Source organism: Leptonychotes weddellii, chromosome 11 (assembly GCF_054177405.1).
Source record: "Leptonychotes weddellii isolate Sample4059 chromosome 11, ASM5417740v2, whole genome shotgun sequence".
In the NCBI taxonomy this organism is placed as follows: Eukaryota; Metazoa; Chordata; class Mammalia; order Carnivora; family Phocidae; genus Leptonychotes; species Leptonychotes weddellii.
The window spans coordinates 77,211,604-77,228,440 of record NC_138379.1 but is presented as its reverse complement, the minus strand read 5'-3'; the positions used below and the strand labels follow the sequence as shown (position 1 = coordinate 77,228,440).

The 16,837-nt window shown below is 49.4% G+C and overlaps 2 protein-coding genes across 8 annotated transcripts in view; both read right to left on the bottom strand.

Moving 5' to 3' along the window:
- Positions 1 to 5,729, bottom strand: part of ESAM (endothelial cell adhesion molecule) — an 8,353-nt gene extending 2,624 nt beyond the window's left edge. Inside the window, exons 1-4 of one of the 2 annotated variants that reach the window (XM_081799217.1) lie at positions 5,502 to 5,729; positions 1,760 to 1,947; positions 483 to 612; positions 126 to 281 (exon numbers count right to left, since the gene is read on the bottom strand). In XM_081799217.1, coding sequence (XP_081655343.1) covers positions 126 to 281; positions 483 to 612; positions 1,760 to 1,947; positions 5,502 to 5,571 — 544 coding nt within the window. In that variant the 5' untranslated portion in view covers positions 5,572 to 5,729. Of the gene's footprint in view, positions 1 to 125; positions 282 to 482; positions 685 to 1,759; positions 1,948 to 5,501 lie in introns of both variants that reach the window. The other variant, XM_081799216.1, reaches the window with a different exon arrangement.
- Positions 5,730 to 10,015: 4,286 nt separating this feature from the next.
- MSANTD2 (Myb/SANT DNA binding domain containing 2) overlaps positions 10,016 to 16,837 on the bottom strand; it is a 32,246-nt gene continuing 25,424 nt past the window's right edge. For 3 of the 6 annotated variants that reach the window (XM_081799209.1, XM_081799210.1, XM_031035565.2), the window contains exons 3-4: positions 15,493 to 15,553; positions 10,016 to 11,549 (exon numbers count right to left, since the gene is read on the bottom strand). In XM_081799209.1, the coding sequence (XP_081655335.1) occupies positions 10,697 to 11,549; positions 15,493 to 15,553 (914 nt within the window). In that variant the 3' untranslated portion in view covers positions 10,016 to 10,696. Of the gene's footprint in view, positions 11,550 to 15,492; positions 15,554 to 16,837 lie in introns of those variants that run through there. The other 3 variants (XM_081799214.1, XM_081799211.1, XR_014138872.1) reach the window with 3 other exon arrangements.

The window sequence follows — 16,837 nt, the reverse complement described above, 5'->3', positions numbered from 1 at the left end:
CCCGCCTCTTCTCCCCACACCCTCCTCCGCCCCAGGACTTTGCAGCATTGCCTCCCCTTTTCACCCCAGTCCCTCTGGTGCCTCTCATCTTTCCCTCCCCCAGCCACAGCCTCAAGCTCCCTCACCTAAAGCTGGTGCAAAGAAAACCTGGGCAGATGGGGGTGCCCGCTCCCACTGGTACTGGGCAGCTGGCTTACTCCTTGGGGACTGGCAGCTCAGGGTCACGTTGGTCCCCACACGGGGCACGCCCAGGAGACGGCAGGATGGAGGAGCTGGAGGAACTGGAGCAGAGAGACAGGTTAAAAACTCAACCCCAAGGGACCAACAGATCCCTCCCACCCACCCCCAAACACACTCCCCCCTCCCTTCTATCACTCTGTCTGCCCTCCTCCAACCTTTATGCTCAGCCATTTGGGAGAGAGAGCTGCCTGGCCTCCACTGGGGCTGGGGAAGATGTTGCCAAGTGTGCGCTTCTCACTTACCCAGCACCCTGAGCTCTAGAGTTTTGCTGCTGTGGCTCCTTTTGATGCCTTGGTGGTCTTGCACATTCACAGAGCAGCGGTAGGACCCAGAGTCTTTCTCCCGGAGGCCCTGCAGCCGCAGGGACACATTCTGGGAGGGCATGGAGTAGACCAGGGAAACCCCCGGTTTGCTTGACGTGACCCCACTGATGTACGCCAACACCTGGTGTGGGACACGATGCCTCCCCGTTATTACATGTGTGCCCTGTGCCCACAGGCTCGGCTAATCCCACCCCACCCCCACTGGCAGTCTTCAAGCCTTCCTCCCCTGTACTCACCCCCTCTAACCTGTCCCAACTCCCCATCCACCCCCTGTCTCCCTAGGCTCCATCTCACTGCCCCTGGGTCCTCTTCCCCACAACAGTTCTTGATCCCCTGTGCTCGGTCTCTTCATCTCCCCCTTGGGGCATTTAGAAAGTGGTATAATGGTGAGGGATAATGTAAACAGGGGGTATTTATGAAAGAAACTCAGATTGCAGGGGTAGATCAACGAATTTTTAAAAAAAATCTTTTTATAATCTTCTTTTTCTTGAAGATGTCCCTCCTTCCCCATGTATAAACTCAGGTCCTGTGAAACCTGGATCTACCTCTGCAATCCAAATTTCTCTCATACATACCCCCTCTTTATCAAATGACCTCTAGAAAATACTTTCCAGAACCTTGGGAGGAGCCCGAGCAAATAAGGGGCTCTGAAAATGAAGTTTCATTGGCTTCTGGGTAGATCTGCCTCTGAGAAGTCTGGTATCAGGAAGGAGGGTAGGTTACGGTTGGGAAAGGAGACTGCCCTTTGTCTCTCAAAGGAGTGTGTAAAGGGGCAGTGGGACAGATTCAGGAAGAGAAGTGGCCTGTGACAGTGTCCAAAACATTAAGAAGGTGAAAATAGGAAGATGCTCAACTTTTTCAAGTTGTGTGAAACTTGCCCTAACCCTTTCCTGGTCCTCAAACCCCAATCCTCACTGTCCCTCCCCCAAAGCAAAGCAAAATGCCTTTCCACTTCCCTGTGTTTTGTGTACTGGATTCCTAGGGCAAGTCGCAGAAAAGAAAATTCCGGGCGGGGGCGGGGGGGCAGCCTCCAAGGTCAGAGCAAAAACTGAGCTGCTGAGGAGGACCTTACTTTTTCCTGAAATTCCTTCCCGGTCCCTCCTTCCCTGGCCAGTCCTCCCACTCTCACCAGCTCTTCCCCACGCTCAGCCACGGGGGTGTAGCTAGCCTCTGGTTGAGATGCGTCCCTCCCTCACCTGGTTCAGATCCTTCCCTTCTTGCTCCAAGAACCACATCACGGCGAGCAAGTCCCACGGCTGAGACGAAGATACCTGCCCTTGCAGGGTGTACCACGCCGGGAGCACTACTTCTGCTCCTTCTACTGCCTTCAACCGGGTGAGGCCAGCGGGCACGTGGAGCTCCAGCTGGGCCCGCGAGGGGGACGCTGAGGACAAGAGCGAGGAGGCGTGAGCGCGGAGGACTGGCTCCCGGCTCCGCCGGTGGACCTCGCCCAGCGCGGCGGGAAGAAAGGACGCCCCTCGCAGGGTCCCAACCTCTGTGGGCCTCGAACACTGCCCAGGGACTGCTGACCTCGCGTCCTGCTTTCATCGGAGCTTATTCTCCCTAACCTCAGCCCGTGGGTTCCTAACAGGGGATAGGGACACATTTCTGTGCATTTATTTGTATCCAGAGGAGCAGATTTCAGAGCACCAAGAAGAGGGGGCAGATTTCCAAGGCGGAGATGGGGGGTGGGGAAAGACCTCTAAGAGGAAGGGCAGGTTGAATACTTTTAATCTGCACTCTACACAGCCCGCTTGCTCCCCCAGTTTCCCCGGGCGAGAGCCAGGAGGGGGTAGCGACGCTGGTCAGGACACCGCCAGCGTTCCTCGCTCCTGCTTCTCAACCCAACGGGCGGAGGGGGTTGGGAGGCCGCCGGATTAGCGATTAACCCGCGGCTCGTTCTGAACTAACAGCTCCGAGCGAGAGACCGGAGCCGCCCCGTGCTCCCGGTGGCCGTCTGACCACAGTGCTCCCCCGCCTCCCGCTCAGGCCCGACCCAGGGCCTCCCCCGGGGAAAGCCGAGAGTTGAGGCCCAGAAAGGAGCCCTTTTGGGGTCCAGGCGATCTGGGCGAGTCCTGTGAGGTCGCAGGAAATCACGGCAGAGCTGGAACAGGAACGAAGGCCTTCCCCACCCCGACAATCAAGTACAAGTCATCTGTCTGTGTGTGCTTGGCGTTCAGGAGGTGGACTGGGGTGTCGCTTTCAAGGAGAGGACAGTGGAACCAATGCTTGCGCGATGGCGTCCAGAAACATTCACTTTTTGCCCTTCAGAGAGGCAATGGAGCAGCCGAATCCCAAGCCCTTGGGAGGAATAACCTTGGGCTTGGAGCGGCCAGGCCCAAGGAGGCTGGCCACCGTAGGCCTTGGCCTCCGCGCTCTGGAGTCCAAGACGCCATCTCCGCGTGGTGACCAGGCGGCCAAGGCGCGGACAGAGGCCGCGCGCAGCCCGGGCTTGCTGCCCTCCTGGAGCCGGGCTGCAGGCCCCTAAGGGCCCCGGCGCGGAGCCGGCCAGGATGCGCGCCGCCCCCACGGCTTTCCGGCTGCGCGTCTTTACAGAGCCCCCACCCCTATTCCTTGGCCTTCGCGCCCCCCCCATCCATTTCCTGGCGGGGGTCCCTGCGGGCCGGGCGGGAAACTGGTGCCCGGTGATAAGCCAGAAGACAATGACCGGGGCGCCGCTGGACCGGAGGCGCTACAGGCGAAAACAACCTCTGCCTCAAGGAGCCCGACGCCCCCCTGGGGACCGGGGCGGACCCGGCCGGCTCGCCGGTCTCGGGAGGCCGGGACGGCGGGAGGCCTGCGGGCGGTGCCGGATCTCTCCTGGCCTTTCTGCCGCGCACACCCGAGAGGCCACAAACGGTTCCCGTCGGGAAACCTGCCTGGGGCGCGGGAGACGCGCGAGCTTCCTTCGCCGCAGACGCCCCCAGCGACCTCCCCCAGGTCCTGCATTGACCCTTTCGCTGCGAAAGGTGGGGGTGGCGGTGGTGAAAGAGATAATGATGGACTCCCTGGGGTCTGGGCAAATGCTCCCTGTCCTACGCCCCAGTCGGAAACTAGGAGCTGAAGGGGGCCCGAAGCTTCCCCGCCCTCGGGCCTGGGTGTTCGCTGCAGCAGAAGCCCCTTGTCGCTCGCGGGGTCCGTGGTGCCATAGGGCGAGGACAACGGAGTGGTTGGGTCCGAGTGAAGGACACAGGAGCAGCCCAAGGAAGGGACCCTTCTGGCCCACTCTGAGACCAGAGTGAGGGAGCCGGCAAGGGCCGAAGGAGCACAAAAAAATGGGCCCGCTCCCCGGGGCTACTATTTTTAGTCTCCCTTTCTCTGGGAAACTCCCCCCGCGGGCTTCTCACGCCCCAGGGGCAGCAGCGCAGAGCCACCGAGGAGCGCGGAGCGGACCGGCCTCCCCGAGAGCCCGGTCCAGCCGAGCCCAGCGGAGCCGAGGCCTGCCCCCAGCGCCCTGGGCCCGAGTGCCAGTTAACTCCCGAGTGGCGGGTGGGCGGTCAGCAACCCCCAGGGGCCGGCCTGGTCGGGACGCTGAGCCTGGGCTGTCCTTGAGAAAACTGAGGGCCAGAGTTAGGATAGAAAAAGGAGAAGTTGCCGGAGAGGTGCAGGCGAGGCCCAAGCAACGAACTTGGACTTTCCTCCCTTGCTTCCTAAATGCCCCAGCAGAGAGATGGGAGAGTTGGGGATAGAATGCAGAAAGGAAAGGGGCACCGAGTTAACGTTGGAAGAAGAGGGCTGAGAGGTTAACGGATCCTGGAGCAGGCCCACCAAGCCTAGAGGGACAGAAATCTGTCCAGGCTTTGGTGTGGCAGGTGGGCTCCTCTGGAGCCCTCTTTGTCTGGCGACCCTAATTACATCATGCCCCAACACCCTTGCAGCACGAATCAGGCTAAAGGGGGCAGGGGTGAGAGTTAGGTGGTCCCCATCTTAGCCCCCATCACTGTGGCTCAATTTCACTCTATGTCTCTCTGTATCTGGTGACTTCCAACCTGAGTGAAATGAGTTAAATTTGACCTTGACAAACTCACCCTTCACCCTTTTTGGGATCCTTGAAAAGAGGTGGCAAGACAGAGCCAGAGGAAGTGAAACATGCTTGTGATGGGCTTAGTTCTTGCTGGGGCTTTACTCTCCAGATGTTGCAATGGGCCATCCCCAGCTCCTGGGAGCTCCTGGAAGCCTTCAACACTCCTTAAGCACTTGCTCCAAGGAAGAGCCCTTCCTCGCTGACTCTTTGAGGAAACTCCTCTCTACTTCCTTTGTCCCTTTGGCTCTGGGAACCAATGGGGCTGGTGGACTTCATGGGGGGGGGGGTCACAATTCTGCTCCTTTAGGCATTCAAACCCCTCCCCCGTTTCCTGTGTCCCAAGTGACCTCACGGTCAAGCTTTCGGGGCACCTCCCTTTATTCCCAGGGCAGGAAGCAGGAGGGGGGGTAGAGGGAGGATCTGAACTGGGGAATTGACGTGAAGTGCGTTTGTCAAGCCTGGGATCTAGGGAATTCCTGGGGGTTCTTGCATATCAGGTCGTGTGTGGGGTGGGGGCTGGAGTTAAGTCCTTAAGCTCTTTAGCCAGTGTCTCATCTAGCAGCTCAGCTCATCTGGCTCTGCCGGGTGGAGGTGGGGAGTGCTGGTGAGGAATGGTTCCCACAACTCACATAGAGGTCTACACCCAGACAGATGCCCTGACCCTCTCCCCTACCACACACAGTCCCACGCCCAAAGTGGTGGCTGTCGGTACAGAGCGGAGACAGAAGTCAACACCAGCCAGTGATGCCCTGGGTGGGGAGATGGGGGAGGGAGTGTGGGGGGAGGAGGGCAAGAGTCAGAGGCGGGAGGCCCCATCCATCCAGTTCTTTCATCAGTGCCCAAGACCACCTCCCTCAGGGTCGGATTCACCCCATGACCCATCTCAAGTCCGCTCCCGTCCAGGTTTCACTCACCGAGGGTACTCAGCCCCAGGAACAAAAACCGCAGCAAGCTGGTCGCAGGGGGCCTGGGCAGGGAAACCATGGCACTCCCTGGCCCCGACGGAGTCAGGGGCGCCGGCTCCGGGACACACCGACCGACAGGTGCCGAGGCGGCTCGGCAGCTGGGGCGGACGCGGGAGCGCGGCCACTGACACCCAGGGCGGCTCTAGCCAGAATCTGTGCGCGTGTGTCCCGCCGGCGGGGTGGGGACCGACGGGGACAGGGGGGCGGGGCGTTCGAGGGGGCGGAGAGGTCGCGGTCTTCCCGGGCGGGGCGTGCGGGTGACCCGCCACCGATGGTGGGGGCGGCTCCCGTGCTCCGACGGCCGGATCTCGCGGCCTCCACCCTGGCAGGACGCAGGGTGGGGTCGGGTAAGTCGCGGCGCCCCCACAGCCGGCCGGGGGCCAGGGGAAAAGGGAAGGGTCCTGAACTGCCACACTGGGGGGGCCATACCCTTCCCCCTACGCCGCCGGGGGGTGGGAAGGAAGACGGGGAACAGAGGGAGCTTTGGGGGACTCTCCGACGTCCAGGAGCCGCCCGCACGCTTGACACCTGAGCAGGCCGGGGCTCTGGCCCGACCACCGCTCCGAGTTTGGGGGTACCGCGTCCTCCGCCTAAGCGGGGCGGCCTTCCTGAAGGAGGAAGAGGGGAGCCGCGTTGTCCCGGAGCCACTGGGCTTCCGCAGGGTGTGGGGCGGAGCGGCGGGAGGGGGCCCGGTTCTCCGGAGCCGGGCGGGAGGTGCGGACGGGGAAGAGATGCGACCGAGCCCGCCTCCGCCCAGCCCCGCAGGGACCCCCGCGGCCGCTCGGGGGAAGGCCCAGAGCCGCGCCAGCCGGGGCGCGCGGGGACCGTCTGCACCTGCGGGCGGCGGAGAGAGGGGAATCCCCGAAACCCAGGCCCCAGGTCACCGGGTCTTGTGCCTCACACCCCGAGCAGGGGAAGGACTGGCGCAAGGAAGCCCCAGGAGCTGAGCAGGAAACTGAGGAAACAGGAGCCCGGCTCCCAGCTCCTCGCCTCAGAAAAGAATGGTTTATGGGCCTTATGCTGACTGGGGAAGAGGCGGGCGGCTGTGGGAAGGTAGACCGGACAAAGCCCCCCGTTTCTTTATCCCCGTATCTTCGCTGCCCCCATCCGCCATCAGCCCCGCTCTGATCCTTTAATTCCCGGGACCAGATCTCGTTCGCTGTGAATTTAATTTAACCGTCCCCCCCACCCCGCCCCGCCCACCCCACCACCTCCCGTCGGTCCAAAGGCACCTCTGCGCCCTCTGGCGGCCTCAGCTCCCTCACAGAAGGGCATGCACCTGTTCTTGCTTCTCAGTCCAACAGCCCAAATACAGATAACTTCAAACATTCGGGCACAGCTTAACCACCGAGCAAAGGTTACCGGGGAAAGAAAACATAAGACTGAATTCTTGGCGCTGCCTGCTCCGGGTGGCAGTTGACTGGGAAGAAAAGCAGCCAGGCCTCCGATCCCATTTATTCCACACAGTTCTGCTCTGTTTTAACACCGAGTGTGGTCCTGGTGCCTGCATGCCCCACAGACCCTCTGGGATGCCTCTGCCTGGTGTGACTTACGTGGCTGCTCTTCAAATACCTGCCAGGCAGTGGCTTTGAGAAATGCCTGTGCAAACACTAGACCGCTCATGCAACCCCTGGAATCTAATACTTGGCAGCTGAGCCAGAGCAAAGGCAACAGAAACAGACAACTGCCAGTCTCATACCCTTATGCAAGGACCTACAAACTTGGATCATCAAGGAGAGTGTGTGTGTGTGTGCTTAGGGTTGTTGGTTTGGTTTTCCTATTCTATCACACTCAAATTTTTCTTTAGTTTACACTGCAAACCACCTCCTGTAAACATCCCTCCTTCATTTCCAGACTAGGGTTAAGTTACCCCAAATAGGTAACTCCTTCCAAAAAAGGTAGTGCAAAGTCTCTTGGTTGTATCCCAGGAATGCTAAAGCCTCTAATAACATGGGCTGTGCTCATCTCTATCAAGTGCTATATATTACTATATCTATATCTATATATCTATATCTATCTCTCTCTCTCTATATATATATATACATACATACACACTCTCTGTAGCTAACTTTTTCAGAAAGTAGATCCCAAATAATTTGCAACATCGGAAGTAAAGCTGCAACCAAAGATGTGTAAGTGGTGAATCTCTCCATGTAACACAGGGGCCGTCCGGTTAGGACTCTTTCACTGCCCTCACCCCAACCAAAAGATCTCCCATTCTAACTCCTATTCCAACCACTTCTTTCTGCTGACCCCGAGTCAGTCAAAGTGACAGAAGTTAGCAGAGCAGCTCCATTCCTTTCTCAAAGTTCTTGCCAGGATGCCTTTTAGGATGAACACTGCTCTCTACCCTTGTGTAAAATGAGAATGTTGGCAGATAACCCATGAGTGGCCTGGAGACTGCTTCTATAAACATGTTGCATGCGAGAGCTGAGTTCATAGTTTCGTATGTTAAGAGACATGCAGGTCACTAGCGTTTCTTCCAATCATACTTCATCTCATCTCTCAAAGCACCTTCTCATGCTAATTCTTACATTTGAACATAGTGTCTCCATCCCCCCTCACTCAGTTCTAAGGCTTCATTAAGGCCCACGTTTTGTCTTTAGTATTGCTCATAGAGTTATATGATACCCTGCTATCCTCTCTTCTAGATTGTTCTGGCCAAAGAAACTGGATATTCAGTTATCAGCAAGCTCCTTTCTTTCCAAGCTTCCATTTCCCAGTGCTGTTTCGTCCTCTTGCCCTTACTGCTCACTCATCCCAGGTCAAATGGTGAAAACATACTGGTTGCTGGATCCAGTCTTGGCCCCCTTCTCCATGCTGCTCACGTTGCTCTAGAAATGCCCCATTCTCAGTAATGTTAGGTAGATCTGAAACACCCTCACTAAATGTTCCCGAAAGTAACTCAATAGCAACAGAAAGTGGGATGGGAAAAAAAATGCATGAAGCATGTTGGTTTGGGGGTTGGTCGGTGGCAAAGTTTGGGGGATGCCATGTGGTACTGGTAATGCTTTTTCCTGCAGCACTTAGCACGGAATATTAAGAAATTACTGCTAAAAGATGGTCAATGGAGCCTCAGCCTTGAGGTCTGTAATTCCAAGTTCCAAAGAAAAGCAAAGTCATGAGAATTTCCTAAGGCCCATACCTATCGACTGTGCCCAGAGAGAAGAGGTGCTACACTCAAATTCCAAGAATATTTATACTCTCCCTGAACTAGCATCCACTTATTTTTTTGTTTGTTTGTTTATTTTATTAAGTAAGCTCTACACCCAATGTGGGGCGTGAACTCACAATCCCGAGATCGAGAGTCACGTGCTCTACCAACTGAGCCAGCCAGGGGCCCCAACTAGCATCCATTTTTAGCAGCTCATATCAGAAAACAGCCAACTCCTTAAACCTACACTAAAATGACATTAATAAAAGTCATCCCATTGATTATAAGTTCTCTAACCATCGAAAAATAAGCATCAACCAACCTAGAGGTATCAGGATGAGAAAATCACTGCTTTGAGGCCATTCAGGTTGTAGGAAGGAGAATTTTTTTTATCAATATGCAATTTTGTCTTCAATAGTATAAAAAAAGTGGGGAAAATTATAGCTCTTACCTGGATTTGCAGTCCATCTAAAGGAGAGCACCTGAGAGATGTTGAGGGAATCACTGAAGATAAACCATCAACCTAACAAGTCCCAGCCATGAGACCAAAGTGACCTTGACTGCCCTTCCAGTAAGCTAGTTGTTAGCCAAGAGCACTAACCTCTAAGTGGAGTGCTAGTTGATGCAAAGAAATCCCTGAAAGGTCTAAATGTGATAGCTACTTTCCTAATGGGCTGATCCCTTACAACTTCCTTTACTGTGGATCACTTAAAAAGTTTTTGGACGTTTCTATTACATCTTCTCTTTTTTAATGAACAGCATGAGGACAATAATTCCCCACTTACACTCTTTGAGAGAGTGGACCCTGCCGACCGAGTGTACAGATGAAGAATGAACATCTCTTACAAATTCACGTGTAGGGTCAGAAGGAATATCCCAGCCATTTTTCAAAAAGAAATACAAAACGCAATGTCCAGTGACTTTGGTGCTCTGACAAGAAATAATGACATCTGTCAGCGGGGTACAGAGAGGGAGAGAGAGTGAGGAAATCCTGCTCCCTTTGTTCTGTACATTCTTTTTTTTTTTTTTTTTTTTAAAGATTTATTTGTTTGACACAGAGAGAGAGACAGCTAGAGAGGGAACACAAGCAGGGGGAGTGGGAGAGGGAGAAGCAGGCTTCCCGCCGAGCAGGGAGCCCGATGCGGGGCTCGATCCCAGGACCCTGGGATCCTGACCTGAGCCGAAGGCAGACGCTTAACGACTGAGCCACCCAGGCGCCCCTGTTCTCTACATTCTAATCAGGGAAGTCAGAGCATGGGCCACAGTACTGATGTGCCCACACCCTGCTCCAAAAAAGCTCAACTGGTACTCCAAGAGGCCAAGATTACTTTAATAATTTTTTTTTAAAAAGTTTAAATGGCAACACAACCGTAAAGTTGGTACATCACAGAAACAAAGGTCTTTGCAGGCAACACTGATTGGGAATAGCAAAACACTTGGTTGGTGAAAAAAATGAAACTCTAAATTATATACAATAGTAGCTAAGGGTGATATTGAAAAACAGTCTTATTTTTACTGTGACTCAAGATTTAACTTGCCATTATCTATTGCTTATTTATTCAGGGTTGTAAATAATACTTATATAGAGACATAGAGATGTGTAAAAATGAAACATTGTGAAAAAAATACAATTTTTCAATTTCATAGGAAACTCAAAGTATAAGTTTTGTCCAATATGGAATGTACCTACATTTGTTTATATTAGGGCTCTAAAATCCATTTAAAAATCGTCTTTTTGTTTTTAAAAAAGGAACAGCTGACCCACCATGCAAGTTCGCTGTATATCTTGCTTGCTCAAAATGAGCATTTTCAGGTGAGGCCTGTTTTTTCTGCCCAAAGTCTAGTGTGATTCCGTTGAAGTTGTACTGGCCCGATTGTGGAAAGAGTTTCCGTGAAGAGTCTGATGGCAGCATCTGGATGAGGGGCAGTCTAATGCAAAGTGAGTAGAGAAGAGGGAGGTAAGAGCCCAAATCCTTATGAAGGATGACATTCAGTTGTTAAATTTTAAGGGGTATCCAATGGCTTTTTCCAGGCACTCAACTAAAGAGCCAGCGGAAAGAAAATCCCTCTCTACTTCTACGAATTTGATATAGATGGATTTGGGGGAAACTCCAGGATCCACAAGACAGTTCTGAGACAAAAACCCATTAATACCAACCCAATCTTTGCTGAAGGTTTTGGTATTTGCCTGGAAATGTAAAAATAAGCATTGCTGGAGAGTCCTGACCTCAGCAATCCCGAGGTAGCAATAGATTATTCGGGTGGGTTCAATTTCCACCTGTAATGAGGCTTGTGCCGAGAGGGTCTCCAAGTCAACCCGGCCCTCCTTTCCTGGGTCCAGAGAACGTCGCTCCAGGTGTGGCGAGGGGGGCCTCTCCATACATTCTTCGTAGCCAATGGCATAAAGGCCTGGACTTTTGGGAATGCCTCCTGGTAATAAATATTGAACCACGTTCCCACCAGTTGGTTTGGAATGGGCAATGGGTATCCAGTCAATTTCCATGTGCAGCTCCAGGCACCTAGCTTCACTGATGGTGATCTCTAAAAACTTGTAGTAAACATTTTTCCAGTTCATTTTCTGCACGCGGGTCATAATGATCCGTCCCTCAGGCTTCTCGGAGTTGAAGTACTCCCGCAGTCGCTTGCCAAGGGGCACCTGGGAGCTGATCTCAGCATAATGGTAACGGATATCCTCTTTCCAACGGGTGTTATAACCAATTCCAAAAATGGCCAGTTTGTTAGAAAGATGAAGCCTTGAAAAGTCCGTCCAGCTCTGAAACAGTTCCCACTTCAATTGTACTGATTCCAAAATCTGTACGATATTTTGCATGATGTCTCTCTTCCTAGAAAGACAAATACAAAGTCAAATTCCTCAGGTGTCTAGCTCAGCACGGTGCAACAGAACTTTCTGCGATAATGCAAATGTTCTATATCTGTGCTGTCCAATATGGTAGCCATTAGCACTTAAAACGTGATCAGTGTGAGATAGGAACTTTTTAATCATAATCTGAAATTACATTTAAACAGCCACATGTTGGGCACCTGGGTGGCTCGGTTATTAAGCATCTGCCTTCGGCTCAGGTCATGATCCCAGGGTTGTGGGGTTGAGCCCCTCATTGGGCTCCCTGCTCAACGGGCTCCCACTCCTCCTGCTTGTGTTCCCTCTCTCGCTGTCTCTCTCTCTCTGTCAAATAAATAAACCAATAAAATCTTTAAATAAATAAATACCCACATGTGACTAGTGGCTACTGTATTGGGACAGTGCAGGTCGAGATAAACATAGTATTAAAATCTGAGAAACACTCTTTCCTAGGAAATTTCTAGGAATTAAAGATAAACTGCTTTCCATCACTTCTATAGTCTGGCTGTGTTAAACTTAGTAACTATTGATATGTAAGACCCTAGGATTTCAGAAACCCAAGGATCAAGAATTTAAAAAAATTTTTAATTTATTATTATTAATTCCAGTATAGTTAACATGCAGTGTGATATTGGTTTCAGGTGTACAATCTAGGGATTCAACACTTCCATACAGCACCCACTGCTCATCACAAGAGGTGCACTCCTTAATCCCCATGCCCCATTTACCCCTCTGGGAATCATCAGTTTGTTCTCTATAGTTAAAGAGTCTGTTTCTTGCTTTGTCTCTTTCTTTTCCCTTTGCTTGTTTTGTTTCTTAAATTCCACATACGAGTGAAATCATACGGTATCTTCTTTCTCTGACTGACTTATAAAGTGGCTATTATACTGCATAGGATGGCCTTCCGACCTAAGTACCAAAAGCAGATGAAGGATGTTGTATTCAAAAGGCATCCCATATCACTTAAAATAATGAATAGCTTAATTTCTGACCTGAAAGTTCTTAGAGTTCAGTAATTTTGGCCCATACATGCTTGCTGTAGGAAATGTACAACTGATTATGTCTAATGGCCTGATGCAGAAACAAAACGATATTTTCTTCTGTTTGTCCGAAACTCATTACTACTCCCAAATGTAGAACTGTCAGTTAAGCACAGAATTAAGATCCGAGAATTCAGATGGAAAAGGTCTACATCAAGCTTAGAGGGGAAAATGAATGAATGGAGACTATCCTAGAAAACATTTTCTAAAGGAGAGCAAAAGTATAGAAACTATTCCGATTTGGATTTGGAGAGTTAACAGACTAAGGCCGAATGTGTTGGGAAGTTTTTGTTTCAAATGCTGCTTAACTCATATAATCATAACTGATACTTCACGATAATTCATGCCCTACATATGAGCATATGTAATTACAAGTTTGTTCCTCAGGTATGGCAAGACTCTGATATTGAAAGATTGAAGTCTGTTAAATATTAACTTAGCAACAATCTATTACAGTCTACATCCGTCATAGGTTTAAGCTACAAAAATACTCAACGACTACCCCCATGTACGATCAAACGTAGGCAAAGAGAAGAGGGTGTACGTGGTTGCTAACAACTTCTTGGAAGGAGACAGATGCTTGAAGGTTTCCTATTAAATCCTTGTATCTTCTAGGGGAAGAGTTTTGGGAACAAACTGTCATTTTGTTGAAATGAAACACGTAGTCATTCTCAGTCTGTCCTCTTAACTCTCTTTGGCTTTCTCTGCAAGATGACAAAATGCTAAGATTTTGTCACCTGCTGCTTCTCGGAGCCAAAGACTGCCCTAGACTTATCTTCCACTCTAGTTTGTCACAGAAGTTCTCAAGTAACGGAGTGGCCAGCTAGATGAAATCACTGCATTGTTGGAGAATGGCTTCTTCTCTGAGTACACAAAGACACTCAATGATCATTCATATATAGCTTGGTGCTCATGAGGTGAAGATATAGGACCATGTTTCTGCATGAATGCTTGAAGAAAAGCTCTCTTTCATAGCCACCATCCTTCCTTGTCCTCTTTTGAAATGCTACACTGATCTCAAGGACTAGGCTAAGGAGTTGGAATGGAGGGCAGAGATTCTGCTCACTGATATATCCCAATGCCTGACATAAAGTAAGCACTTGGCAAAAAACTGTTGACTAAATGAGCAGGTTAGGTGACTCTTCTTTATGGATGAAGGATGGTTTATTTTAACTATAGGCTATGTCTGCTAGCTCAGGCTCATCCCAACTATACTTAGAGGGAAAAAAAAAAAAATCCAATGCCCAGATGAAGTTATTTTATTCAGCACTATCCTAGGCCTAAATCATCCATAAGGAATAGTTCTGAGGAAACTTGCACTGGAAAATAAATGGCCTATTAGGAACCACTTTAAAATTTCTCACCGTATGAGCTAAAACTTGGGGAGGCAGCAAAGCTGTCCATTTCTACGGAACCTGTCAGTGTCTTGCCCTGCTGATCTGATGTCAGCCTGAAGACCCCTGGGCCTAAGACTCATCACATTTTCAAAACTACAGAGCACAGTAAAAATGAGACCCGGTTATTTAAATGGCTCCAGAGAAGGGACTATTTTAGTTCCTGATTTCTGAAGTTCTAACCATGGGAAAAGTGCAGATGGTTTGAGGGTAGGGACACCAATTCTGTGAAGCTTGAGTTCATCTCCAGGTACGTCAACCAGGCCTCCTCTCAAGGTCCCAAGTGGTGAAAGGACATTTTAGTGAAGTAGACACAATGGCTTTTTTGGAGACTCGGGGTCTGAAGGGATGGGCTAGTAATAATGCATTTTTAAAACTATTCATCATCAAAGTTTCCCTTCCTTTGGGACATTCTGATGTCACAACTGGAAAACAGACCTACTTCCCAACAAGAGACGGCCTCAAACTGACTGACTTGAGTCATAAACTTCTTTTTTGAGGAGTGGGGAGTGGTTACAATTTTAAGGAATAATTCTTGATCCCTAAACTTTCACCGTCTCCCCTGACATGGGAGTAGCTGATACTGGGAATTCTTTGGTTCTACAGATACTCTGAAAAAGACAGGAGCATTTGCAAATCCGGTGGTGGTGGTGGTTGGCTCAGTGAAAACAACAGTTTCTTTTTTATATTGCTTGTTGCTTATCACAGCTCTTTCCATCTTGCCTATTCCCCCTCAAACATCAAGATTGCATGTGTGGAATGAAGTAGAGAAGGAGAAAAATGGGTGCTATCAATGCTTCAAGATGACCAGGTTGAAAAAAAAAAGGTGTTCCTCTACTTTCCCCTAAATTTATCTTTTAATGTATTTGTTCCATAGATTTAATCAGGGGCTTCCTTAAAGTTATTTAAAAGAACTACAAACATACTAACACTGACTGAAACTCAGAGACCTGTGGTCTCCTTACAGAAGAGATAATGCTGAACTCTATAGGGGAGGGTCAGGTGATGTAGCCAGCAGAAGGACCCCAGCCTGGGACTCCATCTTTCATTCGTCAACAGCTTTCTTTTCCAAATGTATAAAAAGGCCACCTGAGAGCTCACTCTTTGATCCCCAAAGTGTAATATCATAAGGAATGTAAGTGCCCCTCTGGCCCTCCTGTCATCTCACCCAACCCCAGATAAACTCAGGGCCCCGTGAATCATCTTTGTACCGTAATTAAACACGCACATAGCCACATTCGAGTACAGGCAAACAGCATCAACACACTTATTTTTGTGCTAATACATTTATTTCTTCATGTTGTATACAAAATTCTCACCATAGATTAACTATTGGCAAACGTAAGCTGAGCAGATGAGAAACCATGAGTACACCTGCCCCTCAGTGGTATGTCTGTATTTTCCATACATGTCTAATGACACCATTTCTGGGTCTTCCCAACGGTCATTAAGTTTAGGTAAATACACTTTGTAGAAAGAAGCATCTACTTACTGTGCTTCTTCAGAAGACTCTTGTTTTATTTTTAATGTTCTCTTTGTGACAGGTATTTCATCTGAAAAGCAAGGTTTTTGAAACAAATTATATTTTTCTAAAAATCATATTTTTCTAAGTAGCATACATTTAAGTAGAGAAGTAACTGTGTTTATTTACTGTTCATTTCATACTTTCCAATGCAAGGCTGTAATTCTAGTGTCAAATCCAATGTCAGATTTATAAATATAACTCTTATATAATGAGATGCATACATTTATATGCAAGATCAGAAACCAGCTCTACAAGTATAAAATTCTTCAAGGTCACCAGTGGATTTGTAGCTAGGAGCTTAAAGCTTAATTTCACTGCAAACATGATTTTTAAAGGAACGAGAATGAAAAATGATTCTCTTCTATTTAGATTTTCTATGTAGGTTTTACAGAGCAATTATTCCCCCCAATATCACGATCAATATACTCTGCATGTTATTATTTTCTTCCCAAAGGTTTGGGTGGAACTTAACTCTCTAGGGCAAAACCCGAATAATGGGACGCCAAAGCAATTTAGACCTTATTACCGCTTAGAAATTAAAAGGTAGCGATCATTTGGCATCAGCCCTTTTTATTCTCCCGATCTTTAAGTCTCTTACATTGCGTCAGTCTTATAGTTTTATAGCTTCTTTCTTTTCTCCTTTTCCCTTTCAATATTTGAGAGATTCAAAAAAATAGCATTTATAGGAGATAATTAGCATTTAATCCTTTTTCTTTTGAATTAGCATTTTTCTCCATCATCAGGAATTCTGTAAAGCCGTGCCTGTGCACTTTTATCTTAAGCTAGGGAAGCACATTTATAGTGCCAATCCTACTTATACTTCCTTGGAGGTTGCCTCAGTAGCTCACTGGGGAGTCAGAACATTTACTTCGGAGTGAACACTCATCACATAACTTGCTACTGAAGCACAGCTCCTGCACCAGAAGCTGGACTCGGACTTCCAAACTACGAAAACCCAAACTGGAGCATTTGTTGCAAAAAGAAACAAAAAAACAACTACCTATACCCCCTTTTAATGAGGGCACCCCAGTTTGGATTTGATCGGCAGGAGTTCTGTTTCCCAGCTACTGCCTGGATGGGATCCTTAGTGAATCTGAATTTTAAAGGAGTATGATCACCGCTAAAATTCGAGTATCAGCTCTTTTCAACATAAACTGAGGCTTCTCTTCTATTTTTTGTTTGTTTGTTGTTGTTCAGACTAAAGTCTGGCTGGGGACCTTTCCCAATTCATAAACAGAAAAGTATTTGGGATAAAGGAAGGAAAAGATCGTCATGTCTAGAGCATGTGCGCCAAGAGTTAACGTTCTTGGCA